The sequence below is a fragment of the Vicugna pacos genome, unplaced genomic scaffold, assembly GCF_048564905.1.
Source record: "Vicugna pacos unplaced genomic scaffold, VicPac4 scaffold_103, whole genome shotgun sequence".
NCBI lineage: Eukaryota > Metazoa > Chordata > Mammalia > Artiodactyla > Camelidae > Vicugna > Vicugna pacos.
The window spans coordinates 1,428,294-1,441,809 of record NW_027328783.1 but is presented as its reverse complement, the minus strand read 5'-3'; the positions used below and the strand labels follow the sequence as shown (position 1 = coordinate 1,441,809).

The 13,516-nt window shown below is 32.9% G+C and overlaps 1 protein-coding gene across 1 annotated transcript; it reads left to right on the top strand.

Annotated features, from left to right (window-relative positions):
• The first annotated feature begins 1,152 nt into the window (after nt 1–1,152).
• LOC140694772 (heat shock transcription factor, Y-linked-like) lies at nt 1,153–2,907 on the top strand. Its single transcript, XM_072957844.1, has 2 exons — nt 1,153–1,681; nt 2,155–2,907. Exons 1-2 carry the CDS (start codon nt 1,427–1,429, stop codon nt 2,845–2,847), a joined length of 948 nt encoding a protein of 315 aa, XP_072813945.1. The 5' UTR covers nt 1,153–1,426; the 3' UTR covers nt 2,848–2,907.
• The last annotated feature ends 10,609 nt before the right edge of the window (nt 2,908–13,516 follow it).

Sequence of the window (13,516 nt, the reverse complement as noted above, 5' to 3'; positions counted from 1 at the left end):
ATAACTTTTGGTAGAACTGGATTTACTACAGCTTTTTGATACAGAACATAGCTATTATTTACAATTAGTGCAAAAGACACTTGACTTAAAATGCCGTAAAATAATAAAAATGCCAACCGTTTCAGGACTGAGAAACATATTGCTTCCTAAAATGAATTACCTGGTCTTTTACACCCCAAACGACACATAGGATTATATCTTTGTTTTTTGATTGTTTGTTTGTTTGCCCCTTAATGGAGGCAATGCTTATTGAACCCAGGATCTTGTGCATAAGTTTATTTATCAACATCATTTTGGAACAATTAACAGAAGCCACAAGAGTATGGATTATAAAGAAGACAAGAAAATTTATTACTTCTAGGGACTGATAAACCTCAGAGTGACAGAATGGCAAAAATAAACATTTGTAAATTTACAATAAGATTCTCTCTTTTGAAATAATATTGTAGAATATTAAATTACTTTTGCTTCAATTAAACCATTGAATTACAGTTTAAAACAAAAGTTCCCCCTTTGGGATTTCTTAAAATAGATTGATTATTTTAATATTTTATTTCATAAATATTAACCATTTTTATATACATACCATATAAACACATATTTATTCTTCTGATGTTTTGAATATAGAGGTACATATTCTAAAGTACACAGATAAATACCTGCTTCCAATACCAAATCAAATTATGTTTCACTTTAATTACAAATGATATTGAAATCGTTATACATTTTCTGTACATGTTTTAGGCAAATTTCAGTTAAAATTCCTAAACTTTAAAATTATTTTATATATTTTCTGCATTATTTATACTCTGTTCACTAATCTGTTATAAATTTGTGTACAAAAGGAAGGAGATTGGTTTTATTTAATAAACCCCAAAATTAAATTTTATAAAAAGATTTTTTTGAGATAATATTTGCAGATTACTCTATAAAAATAAGCGTCTTATATGTTTCATTTTAACTGGATGAGTGAGAAGTAAACACTGGCTGAATGTTACACTTGAGTTGCTAGGAGACCAGTTGTTTTGTGATGTCACAGCTACTCAGGTTGAGAACCACTCTGATGGCCTAACAATTTATCTGTGTAGGACTGCCAAAGCAGTATTTGAAGCTGCAGTGCTCAAAATCATTCAGATTAGAAAAGTACCTGTAGAAAAAGTTATATGAAATGGCACATGTTTCTTCAGAAATTCAAGAGGTGTCTCATAAAGATGGACCAACTGGTCAAGGAAACTCCGGTAGATCTTTATTGTGTTATCAAACATTCTCTGGAGATTTGGATTTGAGGTCTATGATTGAAAAAAATGCTTTTTAGACTTTGTCTGAAGAATCCTTGCTTTAAAGGCCATGTTACATACACTGTGTCTCTGAACCAGATGAAGATAATGATTTTCGTTCTCTGACATTTCCAAGAAAACTCTGGAAAATGGCTGGGAGTGACCAATATAAACCCATCTGGAGGGATGATAATGGAACTTCCATAGTGATTGATGAAGATGTCTTTAAGAAGGAAGTTTTGGAAATAAAGGCCCCTTTCAGAACATTTGAAACTGGAAGAATGAAAAGTTTACTTAGACAGCTTAACCTTTATGGGTTTAGTAAATTGCGGCAGAATTTACAAAGATCGGTATTTCTAGCAGACTTTCTGGCAGAAGAAAAAGAAGTCTCTGTTTTAAGCAAGGTATACAGAAACTTTAGTTACCACTTCGTAACTTATATATAAAATTTTATTTTATACATCAATCTATGGTAATATAAATGTAAAGCTAGATTTTGAAAATTGTATAAAACTACTAAGGCTAAAATTCTTTATTTATTCTAAAAAATGAGGACAGTGACTTAAGCAATCACATTATAAGAAACTTTGCTTGCAACTATAAATTTTATCAGAAATCTAAATAAAGGTATTAAAGATGCTTTTCAAAAGTGGCATTCACCATTACTGCAAAAGCTTGTTTCTTAAATTTGATGACTATACTATTTAAATGTGTATTTTCCAAATAAGGAACTTCAAAATATTGTCAGCAATGTTCATATTTTGATGATATTATCTTTGCATAGTAAATGTGAAATCTGAGGTTTTATAGGTTAGGCTTATTATACTGATGTATTTTGGTATAAATTATTACTGAAATCTTTCTACTTTGGTTGTAGCTGCAGTTCTATCATAATCCAAATGTTAAACGAGGCTGTCCCCAGGTTTTAGTGAGAATAAAAAGAAGAGTTGTGATTAAAAATGCCTCTCTGATATCTTCATTGGCTGAAGATTTCAACAAGAAACACTATAAAGCAGTGGGTAATGTGGATAAACATAGTTCTGATTTTGTGGGTGACACTACTGGAGACAGGAAATTTTTACCTTCTGTAAATTTAAACATGCCTCTAATAAGAAAGCCCTCTACCAGCCACATAATTGGTGACACAACTACCCCGATCAGAGGTGATTTTTCTCCTCCATCATCAATGTCAGTTAGACCACCAGAACAAATTGCAGTGAATCAACGTGCTATTTTAAATCAGTTGACCACTGTCCACGGGCACTCTCAAAGCAGCTACATTGAAACAAATAGCCGTGTTGTGAACTTCATTATAACTACAACTACTACTTCTCAGTACAGCAACTTTTATCCCATACAAAGGAATTATTTTGGACAGATGATGGAACCTTCTATTTTTCCAAATAGATATTACAACATATCTGCCAATGAAGGTCGTTTTTCTAAACTTCATCCAGGGAGCAACCCACGGTTTCCAGTGCCATTGATTGCTGATACATCAGCAAACTCTCTTTCAAGGCCAACTCATCAGACATATTCAGTTTATGAACGTCATCCTAGTCACAACTGATCTACCAAAGGACTATCAGATTATTAAGGATAAAAAAGATTAAAATTGATGTTGAACAAATATCTGCAATTTTATTATTTGAACAATATACATAGATGTCTGCCTCTAATTATCTTATTTTTTAAATAGTGTAAAGAGATAAATGGGAGACTAAGCTACAATTTAAAGATAAAAAGAGATACTTGATTGATATGATCACTTAATGGAACAATATGGTAGTTAATTTAAAAAAATTCTTGTAAGGAAGAAGAGAAAATGGAAGAATTTGGAGGAAGACTATAACATGGAGAGAGGGAAAAGTACTAAGTGGCTTCTGGTTCATCCTGGAAAGTATTAAAAGTGTTAAGTTAGGATTGGGTGGAAGGAGATAAATTCAGAAACCAGCCCAGGGATCATGGTGTCTATTATGTCATCCCTGGAATCATTAATGTCACATGATGTAGTCTCAGTTGGCACATTCAGCATGTGGTTGAATTTAAGATGAAATTTTATCTATTGTCTTCTTTGTTCTTTTCTCAAAGCATTCCAATTGTTGCTTTCAATCCCTGCCCTCAAGAGTCTACACTATATTTTCAGTCGATACTTTATTTTGTTTTTATGTTCCATCCAAAGACAAGCTTACGTCCTCAGGGTGGCTCTTAATGCCTTTCCAACTCTACGCACACAAACTGAACTTAGTTTAGTCATTCCTTTATAAATCTAGCATCTGACTACCTTGGCATATCTTTATGTTTCACTGTATATGGAGATAAATCCAGGCAAACGCTTGTCAAGTATGTTAGCTGCAACCTCACCACTTTTGCTGCAGCTCATCCTTGGAATTTGGATGTCCTCCTTTAACCTACTTAGACTTTGCCAGTCTCAGTACAGAAACTACCTTCTTCAGAAGATTTCTGTCTATCCCCCTTTCCTTGTCTAACTGGGATACCAGCACAGTAAGCACAGCATTTGCCACAGGATGCATTTTAGTATTTAGTGAATGAAAAATACATGTTGACTTTAAGCAAAATCTACTTTCCTGAAACAACAAATCTCTCATGGTTTCCACAATATTTCGTTATGGTCTTTACTCTTCACCACAAACTAGCTCTTTCCATAGACCATGGACTAGTCACTCAAGACAGTAAGTGGAGGTAGCTACAGGAAACAAAGTATTATTTTCTTCTTAATTCATGCCTCCTGAGGCCTAAAGCATTCCATTCCCATTTGCTGGATTTTTTCCTGACTCTTCATCACCCACCCAACCCATAATAGCTGATTCTCTTCATCATTTTAATAACTATACTGACTTCTAATTAATTTACTTCTTAGAATCAGAGCTTTGCCCAGAAGAGACAGTGCTAATGCAAACATTTAATGTAGGTTTATGCACCCCACATAACTTGTGCCCCTTCCAACCTTCACACAGGAAGTATCAAAGAGGTACTAGACCCTTGGTTGAGGTGGTCGTATTCAGTAACCAAATTGCAACCTAAAATGTGTGGACTAGAAGGAGGTGAGGGTGGTGGATTTAAAAATTTGTCCAACTGCATGAGTACCAATTTTCTGCAGATATTAGGAAATATAAAATATTCATGGAAGAATTTGTCTATTTCCTATTAATTTAAAATAAAAGGTGAAGGATTTATAGAATGTGAAATGCCCTGAAATGCTGGAAAAATTGTAGGCAGTGTCTGAGTGTCTAAGTCTTCTGCTCATAATCATGCAGCCAGTGTCAACTGATGACTGGAATGGCAATATTGAGTCCTGAAAATATGTCACCAGTTGTGAAGAAAGCCTTTGATAATCTGGAGAAAAGGAAAATTTGCCAGGGTAACCTCTTGCAACATCCCACCAATATGACCGTTTCCAAGAGAAGAAAAGAGACCACTTGCAGCAGAAGATCTGTGTCTGTACAGCAGTGGTTGTTCCTACAACAGAATCATCAAGCTTTTAAATTTGTCAGCACATCTCTGACCGTGGCTATGTTGTTGCTTACATTAAACGGCTGGGGTTCAGTTGGACTGGTTCAGCAACTATTTTCCACCTCTCTTATCAGACAGTGGGTCTTACAATGATCATCTTAACAAGGTTCTATACTGATAAGTCAAAAGCTACAGTTTACTTTTAAAATTAGAAATCCTAAAGAAGAATATTGTTGGTTTCTCCATCTATAGTTTTCTACCTTGGAAAAGCTAGACTATTGGCAAAAGTAGAAATGTTGTCTGGTGTTTGAAATCTATCCTCTGAGCTCTGCCCACAGAATTCTTACCACTAAATACTACAAATCTGTCTGCCACTGTGTGTGTGTGTGAAGATGGATTGTTAAGCAGTAACTGAGTTTGTCTTAGTTAGGTCATCAGTAAATTATTATTCTGCAGCTTGCAGAATTTCTGTGAATTAATAGTTTCATTGAGCCACCAGATTTTCTTCTGATCAGGGAGAGGTAGATGATATTTCACTCAATATACTAATTGTTAACTGTTTATTGAATCCCGAGCTGATGCTAGGGCCAAGCCACTGAACCCTTGAATGGGACTGAGGCAAATATATTCTCCAGTCCCCAGAGCCCAGCACAGGACTGTGTCTCCTTTTTAATTTATGCTTATGTCTAATTTCTTTGTTCTTCTAATTCTCATTGTTGACACAACTTATTTTGGCTTTGATCACCCCTTGAATAATTTATAGAGACTGAACCACTGACTTATACCCGTTCACCTAGAATTTGTAATAACCTTTCTTTCCTTGGACTACCTGGAATAAAGTGAGCGTAGTCATCATTTTGAAAGCAGTCCTCAGTCCTAATAATGCAGAACCTTTACACTTCTTTGCCCAGAACTTGAGCAAGAATCTTTGTTGTGGATCTCAGGGATTATCCTCTCATCCCCTAATGCAACCATGAGAAAACACCACATTGTTATCCAAAATCAAGGCTTTGTCAGTATTGCATTCCAATTGTAAAACAGTTAAGAATTGTAGGAGTTCTGAGATTTTACCATGCTGAGATTTTTAGCAATCTAGCATGTTCATTTCTTACAGGTGCTGTCGGGAGATGAGACCATCGGTAAGAGGCAGTGAACTATATCACTCACAGCAAGAGCAGCCAGTTTTAAATTTGTATCCATTCCCTAATCTCAGATGAATACACTGAGTGAAATTTTGATACCTGCAGAAGCAGTGGGCTGTTAACATGAAGAAAGTTTAAGGCATGGTAAAACACTAATTTTATTAGTATCTTTATGTATTATTTATTAGAATCACTTATTTATTAGTATCTTTAACTAGGATAAGTATATCATGACTCAGGTTTACTTGCTGCAGAAACAATTATATGAAATGACATGAGAAAAATTGAATATTGACATTCCATTTTTATTTCCACTTCAATTGAGATATAATTGGTGAGGAATATTGTGTAAGTTTAGGTGCACAGGATAGTGATTTGATTTACAAGTATCATGAAATAAATATCATAGCAACTTTAAGGAGAATTCATTATCTCATTTAGATACAATATTAAAGAGATACAATTTGCCTTTTTGTTGTGATGAGAAAACTAAGGGTCTACTCCCTTAACAACATTCATATATAACATAAAGCATTATTAATTGTAGTTTTCATGTTCTTATGGGGCATCCCAAAGACACATTTATTTTACGGCTGGGGATTTGTAGCTTTTGAGTGCATTAATGAAATCCTCCTTTCCCAACCCCTGCCTCTGTTAACTACAAGTCTAATTTTTTTTCTATAAGTATGTATGTCTTTGAAGTGTACTTTTATCTATAAACTGTGTTAGTTCCTCTTACACAATGTACTGTTTGCTATTTTTAGTACATTTCAAACTGATCACCAGAATATATCTAGTTATGATATGTTGCTATTTAAAGATATTTCACAGTTATTTACTATTCCCCATACAGCACATTTCTAGCCCCTGACTCATTTAATTTGCAACTGGAAAATTTTCTCTTAATTTTCTTCAAATATTTCTTTTTCCTCACACCGTTTCCCTCCTTCTTGTGAACAACCTGTTTCTTTGTATATCTATATCTCCTTTTCTGTTGTGGTATGTTCATTTCTTTTAAATTCCAAATGTGAATAAAATCATACAGCATTTGTCGATCTCTTTTTGACTTATATCACTTAGCATATTACCGTCTTGGTCTATACCCAATTGTTGCAAATGAAGAACTTATTCTTTTTATTGCTGAGTAATAACTCATTTTATTTTTATCTGTGTGTGTGTACATATATATAATGCTGCAGTGAATATATGTTTGAATTTATCCTTTCTCGTTTGTGTTTTTATTTTCTTGGAATAAGTATCCAGATATGGAAATGTTGGATTATATTTCATTTTTAATTTTTAGATAAAACTGCATTCTGTTTTCCACAGTGGCAGCACAAATTTACATTCACTCCAGCAGTGCCTAAGGGTTGTTTTTCTTACATCCTCACCAACTGTTATATTAGATATCTTTTTGGTAATATTCATTCTGACAGGACTGACAGAAACTCTTATTGTGTTTTGGACTTGCATTTTTCTGATGGTTAGTGATGTTGACTTGTTTCATATGCCTGATGATTACTTTTCCCTACTGTATATTCATTTTTTGTAATGGGCTAAATGTCCATAACTGTCTGATTTCATTTTCAGGCTTTCTTTGTGTTCCATTATTTTCTTTGTTCTGTGCCACTACCATATTCTTTTTATTACTGTAGCTTTGTATTATAGTTTTAAATCAGGGAAAGTGATACGTCCTCTTTGTTCTTTGTCAGATATATTTGTGTTTATTGTTTGTTTTCTTTTCTTTTCGTTTTTAGTGATTTCAACACTTTTGTGTTTACATGTAAATTTTATTATTATTTATTGTAAATTCTGAAAATGCCCTTGGTATTTTGATATGCACTGAATATAATTAATGTATTTTCTTGGCTAGTACTGTCATTTAAACAATATTACTTTCCTCATCAATGAACACAGTATATCCTTTCATCTGTTTGCATTATCTTCAATTTCTGTTATAAATATTTTATAGTTTTCTGTGTACAGTTCTTTTACCTCCTTGTTTGGATATATTTGAAGATTTTTGTTTTGCAATGTAACTGTAAATGAGACAGTTCCTTCACTTTCTCTATCTGTTAGCTTGTTGTTAGTGTGCAGAAATGCAAGATTTGTGTATGTTAATATTACATTCTGAAATTTTAGCAAATGCACTGAAAAGTCCTAGCAGTTTTGAGGTGCCATCTATAGGATTTCTGTTTAAAGTATGTCATCTGCAAACAGATACTTTTACTCCTATTCTTAATTAGCTGTATTATATTTCCATTTATTTTGGATAGCTATGGCTAGAATTTCCAATACTATACTGAATATCAGTGGTAAAAGTTAGCATTCTTGCCTTCTTCCTGCTCTTACAGGAGATGCTTTCAGCTTTTAATCAGTGAGGGTCATGTTAGCTGAGTTCTTGTCATATATGACCTTAACTGTGTTGAGGTATGTTTCCTCATGCCCAATTTGAGGAGAAATATAATCTTAAATAGTTAATGATTTTTCAAAACATTTTATGACTCTTTTGATGTGACTATATTATTTTTATTCTTTAATTTGTTAGTGTGGTGTATCATATTGATTAATTTGTGGGTAATGAATCACTTTTACATCCCTGGATTAAAATGGACTTAATCATAATATATAATCCTGTTAATGTATTTTTTGCTTTGCTAACATTTCAGTGATGATTGTTACATCAATGCTTATCAGTAGTATTTAACCTGCAATTTTTTGAGGTATTTGTTCCAGTTTTAGTAGTAGTGTGATAAAGAAAGTTGGGGGAGGAAGCCTTCCATCCTCTTGAAATTTTTGGAAATCTCTGAGAATTATAGGTGATAGCTCTTCTCTAAATATTTGGCAGAATTCACATGTGAAGCTGTCTAGGCCTGGAATTGTATTTCTTGGGAAATTTTGTTTAATGAGTTATTCAAATTCATTAGTGGTTATCTGTTCATATTTTCTATTTATCATTCCATCATGGAGATTATGTCTTTCTCAGACATTGTATATTTCTTCTAGGGTTTCCATTTTATTTACATGTAATTTGTTGCATCTTCTTATGATGCTTTGTATTTCTTTGATATAAACTGTAACTTCTCATTTATTTCTGAGCTTATTAATCTGTACTCTTTTTTCTCATAAGTCTGGTTAAATTTTATCAACTTTATTTATATTTCAAAAACCATTATTTAGTTTGATTGAATGTTTCTATTTTTAATCATTATTTTATTTATTTATGTTCTGACCTTTCAGCTGTCTTTCTTTCTACTAACAAATTTTTTCTTATTTTGCTATAACTGTTGTTTGTAAGATTATGTTATAAGAGAGAGATGTTTCATATTTGTATAAGTGGGGTTATTTTTTATAAGCATCCCTATTAATACTGCTTTTGCTATACCCCATGGACTTTGTATTTGTTGTCATATTCTCTATATATGTTTCCTTTGATTTTTACAGCAATCCATTGTTTGTTTAATATTGTATGATTTATCCTCTGCATTTTACTATTTTTCTTATGGTTTTACATTTAATAAATTTCTATTCTCACAGAATCCATATGTTTCTTCCCAAACAGGGAAAAAGTAATAAAATTTATACAAAAATAGGAAAGAACCAAATTTTCTAAAATTATCTTTGAAATATAAAACTGTGGATATTATCCTCCCTGAATTTATAAAGTACTAGAAAGCTACAGTAATCAAAGCATCATAATTTATCACTAAAAGAGACACATAGATCAATGGAACAAAATAAAGAGTCCGAAAATAAACACACAAACATATGGTCAATTAGTCTACAATGAAGGAGGCAAAAGTATACAATGGAAATAAGGCAGTCTCTTCAACAATAGTTCTGGGAATACTGGACAGTACATGTAAAAGTAAGATGTATGATCACTTCCTTCCATAGAATACAAAATAAGATAAAAAATGATTAATTTCCTAAATGTAAAACCTGAAAATGTACAATTTCTGACCAAAAACATGAGGAGAATTTTCTTTGAGATAAATTGTAGCAATATTTATTGTGATCTGTCTCCTAATTAAAAATAAAGGAAAATTATCAACAATAGTTTTAAGTTTATGTAGAAAAAATTAGATGTACTACATGATACAGGGATTCTACTTCTTGTATAAGTGTGAAGTGTAAAACCTTTTGCAGAGCAAAGGAAACCTTATACAACACATATGACAACACACAGAATAGAAGGAAAAATTTCAGACAATGAGACCAACAAGGTGATAATATCCATAATATATATGTAGCATATTAGACTCAATATTTTAAAACACAGGCACCAACTTTAAAACAGTTTAAGGATCTTCATGGAAAGTTTTCAAAAACAGACATGTGGATGAATTTCATTCACATAAAAAGAAACATAATGTTCCTATACATTAGGAAATCTTAAATCAAAACCAGAATGAAATATAATCTCACAGCAACCAAAAGGGCTATTAAAAAATGCTTCTAATGACAAACATTAATAAGAATGTTAATAAAAGGGAACCAAGGTACACTCGTGGTGGAAACATATATTGATGTATCCACTATTATAAAAGTGTAAACAGTGCACAGAAAACTAGAAATAGAAGCATTATATATTACAGCAATTCCAGTTTTTGATATAAATCTTTAAAAACATGAAAACATTAACTTTCAAGGATATATTACCCACAATGTTCTTAACATCATCATTTAAAATAACCAAGGATAGATGCACAAATCAACTGCCCATCAACAGATGATTGGCTGAAGTAGATGTGAGATATAGATAACATAATAAATACTTAGTCATTGTCATATCAAAAAATAAATTTCTTCCATTTGGAAAAATGTGACTGGACCCAGAGAGGGTTGTACATATGAAAATAAGTCATAGTGAGAAAAACACTCTAAGTTATCACTTATGTGAGGAAACTAAAAATATAAGAGAAATAATCATAAAGAAACAGGAACAGAATCACATATATATGTGTAGTGTACCAAGTAGTGGTTTCCTTTGGGGACAGACAAGAAGGAGGGTGAAGACAGAAATATGCAAGCTACCAGTTATTAATTAGAGAAGAAACAGGGCTACATTTACAGCACAGAGAAATATTTTAATAATTTAAATGATTTTAAAGAGATTATAGGCATATATTTTAGTAAAATGTGCATGTATGTGGGAAAACAATGAAGAAAATAACCCAGGAAAATCAAAATATTTTGTAGTACTATGACATTAAGGGAGGTGATTTGTTCACTTTCTTTAGTGTTCTTATAATGTCCTAATTAGAATTTAAGATTTAAAATGAAAAAGTATATACTTTGAAAAAAGTGACATAAGTTTAAACTATTTTTGTCTCTCCCCTAAAATCTTCGGTCTTTAAAACGTTCACATCTCAACAAGTATAACTAAAATTCAAAACAATACTCCAGAACACATGTGTAAAGCTGAGGTTGTTGGGCTAAAACACATAAAGGAGGCTCAACTGAGGGAAGAGCAGATTTGGTGCCTGCAACCAAGGCCCAGTTACTAGGGTATCTGAGCCCACAGGCTCAGAGAACCCAGTAGAAACAGGGTCACAGTGGTTCACACAGCTTCGGCCTCCAACTGCACCAGCACTTATGGTCACAGGTAACTAGGAGGGAGCCACAATGGAGACAGAAATTCCATCCTTCAGACACTCAGACATTCATGACACTGTCCTAACTCCCCATTCACATTGGTGGAGAAAAGTTACCTTGCAAAACTGGACATGGGAAAGGCACTTGCCTGATTCCAAATACCCACCTATCTTTACACCTTTCCTCAATGTGTAAACTGAGTCTCAAGCGATATCATATAAAAGGAAGGGATTGCCGTCCCAGTAACAACAGTGGCATTAACTACCAGAGAAGTCTAAGAAGTGACAATGAAAGCACATCTTTTATGCAGACAGTAGCGACTGGAAAGTGCCATTTTGAAATACTATCAGAGGTAGCTCCGGTAAGTAAAACCAAAAATTCTGCAATATTGCAACCTACCAGAAAAGAAAAGCAAGGGCTCCTACTCCACATCTGTTATTTAGTGTCCTCACAACAATAATTTACCAAGATCATGACCAATCACAGTAACATTATAGTGCACGCACACACACAGTTGCCAAGAAACAGACACCAAACAGACACAGACACACACGAATACGCACACACACACACACACACACAATGTTTACCCTGCAGCAAACAAACCTAAAGTCATGGTATATTGCTATATAATTAACAGAGAATACAAATAAGTGTCATACAGAAATTAAAACAAAAAACAAAACTCAGATAGCAGTTTAGTGAGCTTAGGAATAAATTAAATGCTGATAAGGAATACATTACCAAAGAGACTGAAACTATAAAATAACCAAACATTATTGGAGGACCATATGAACTTAATAACTGAGATGAAGAATGCAACATAAAGCATTGGGAGCAGACTGCCTTTGTGGAAGAGTATTTAGCAAACTCACCAATACAAAACTAGAAATGATAGAGGAGTGCAGAGATGCAAGATATTAAAAAGTGAGGAAATTCTACAACAGCATTCAGACTTCTTCAGGAAGTGCACTTTAGAGTGAAATGCAGGAGGGAGAAGAAATTTAGAAGGTAGCTGATGGTTTATTTAAAGAAATAATAGTTGATAACTTCCTGAACCTATGTAAGGAACTGATATTCAAGTCCGTGTGCCAACAAAACACCATTAACTTTAAGGCAAAGAGACCTCCTTCAAGATATGTCATATGCAAATTGGCTAGTCAATGACAGAGTAAAATTTTAAAGGCACCCAAAAAATATTATGATAATCTACAAAGGAACCCCCATTAGACTTTCAGGAGATTTCTCAGCAGAAAACATAGGCCAAGGGTAAATTAGATGGCATTTTTAAACTAATGAGAAAAGAAATCTCTCACCCAAGAATACTCTACCTTGCACAGTTATAACTTAGCTATAAAGTGAAAATAAAGACTTTACCAGACAAACAAAACCTGAATGAGATGAAAAAAACAAACCTGAGACATCTTACACGGGGTACAGAAAAGAACTCTTCTAAGAAATATAAAATGGCAAAAATATGCAAAACATTGAATAAAATGCTTAGCAGACACCATGAGAAATTTGCAAATGTTTCTTTGGATATGTTCTTAAATGCTACTATACTATATGGATTTAAAAGGGAAAAATATGAAATCAGGGGTAATAAATATATATACATCAATCTGGTAACATGTTCACAAGAGTAAAAGAAATTATTTGAGACAGTAATCATAAAAGGTAAAGAGCAAAAATAAATCAATATTAAAGAAAGCTTCTATCAGCAGAAAAATTACTAAATTATACATGAGATGTTTTATTTTTAATTGTAGTACAGTAGATGTACTATATTGTGTAGTTTCAGATGTACAGCATAGAGATTCCAACCACTTTGTGGATTATATTGCATTATAAATTATTACAATACTTTTAACATTCAATTATTATAAGTTATTGTGTATAATTCCCTGATCTATACAAATTATCCTTGTTGCTTCTATCCTTTATGTATACTACATTATATCTCTCAATATCGTAACATAAAATTGTCCTTCCCTTCCACTTTGGTAAACATAAATTTTTTCCCAT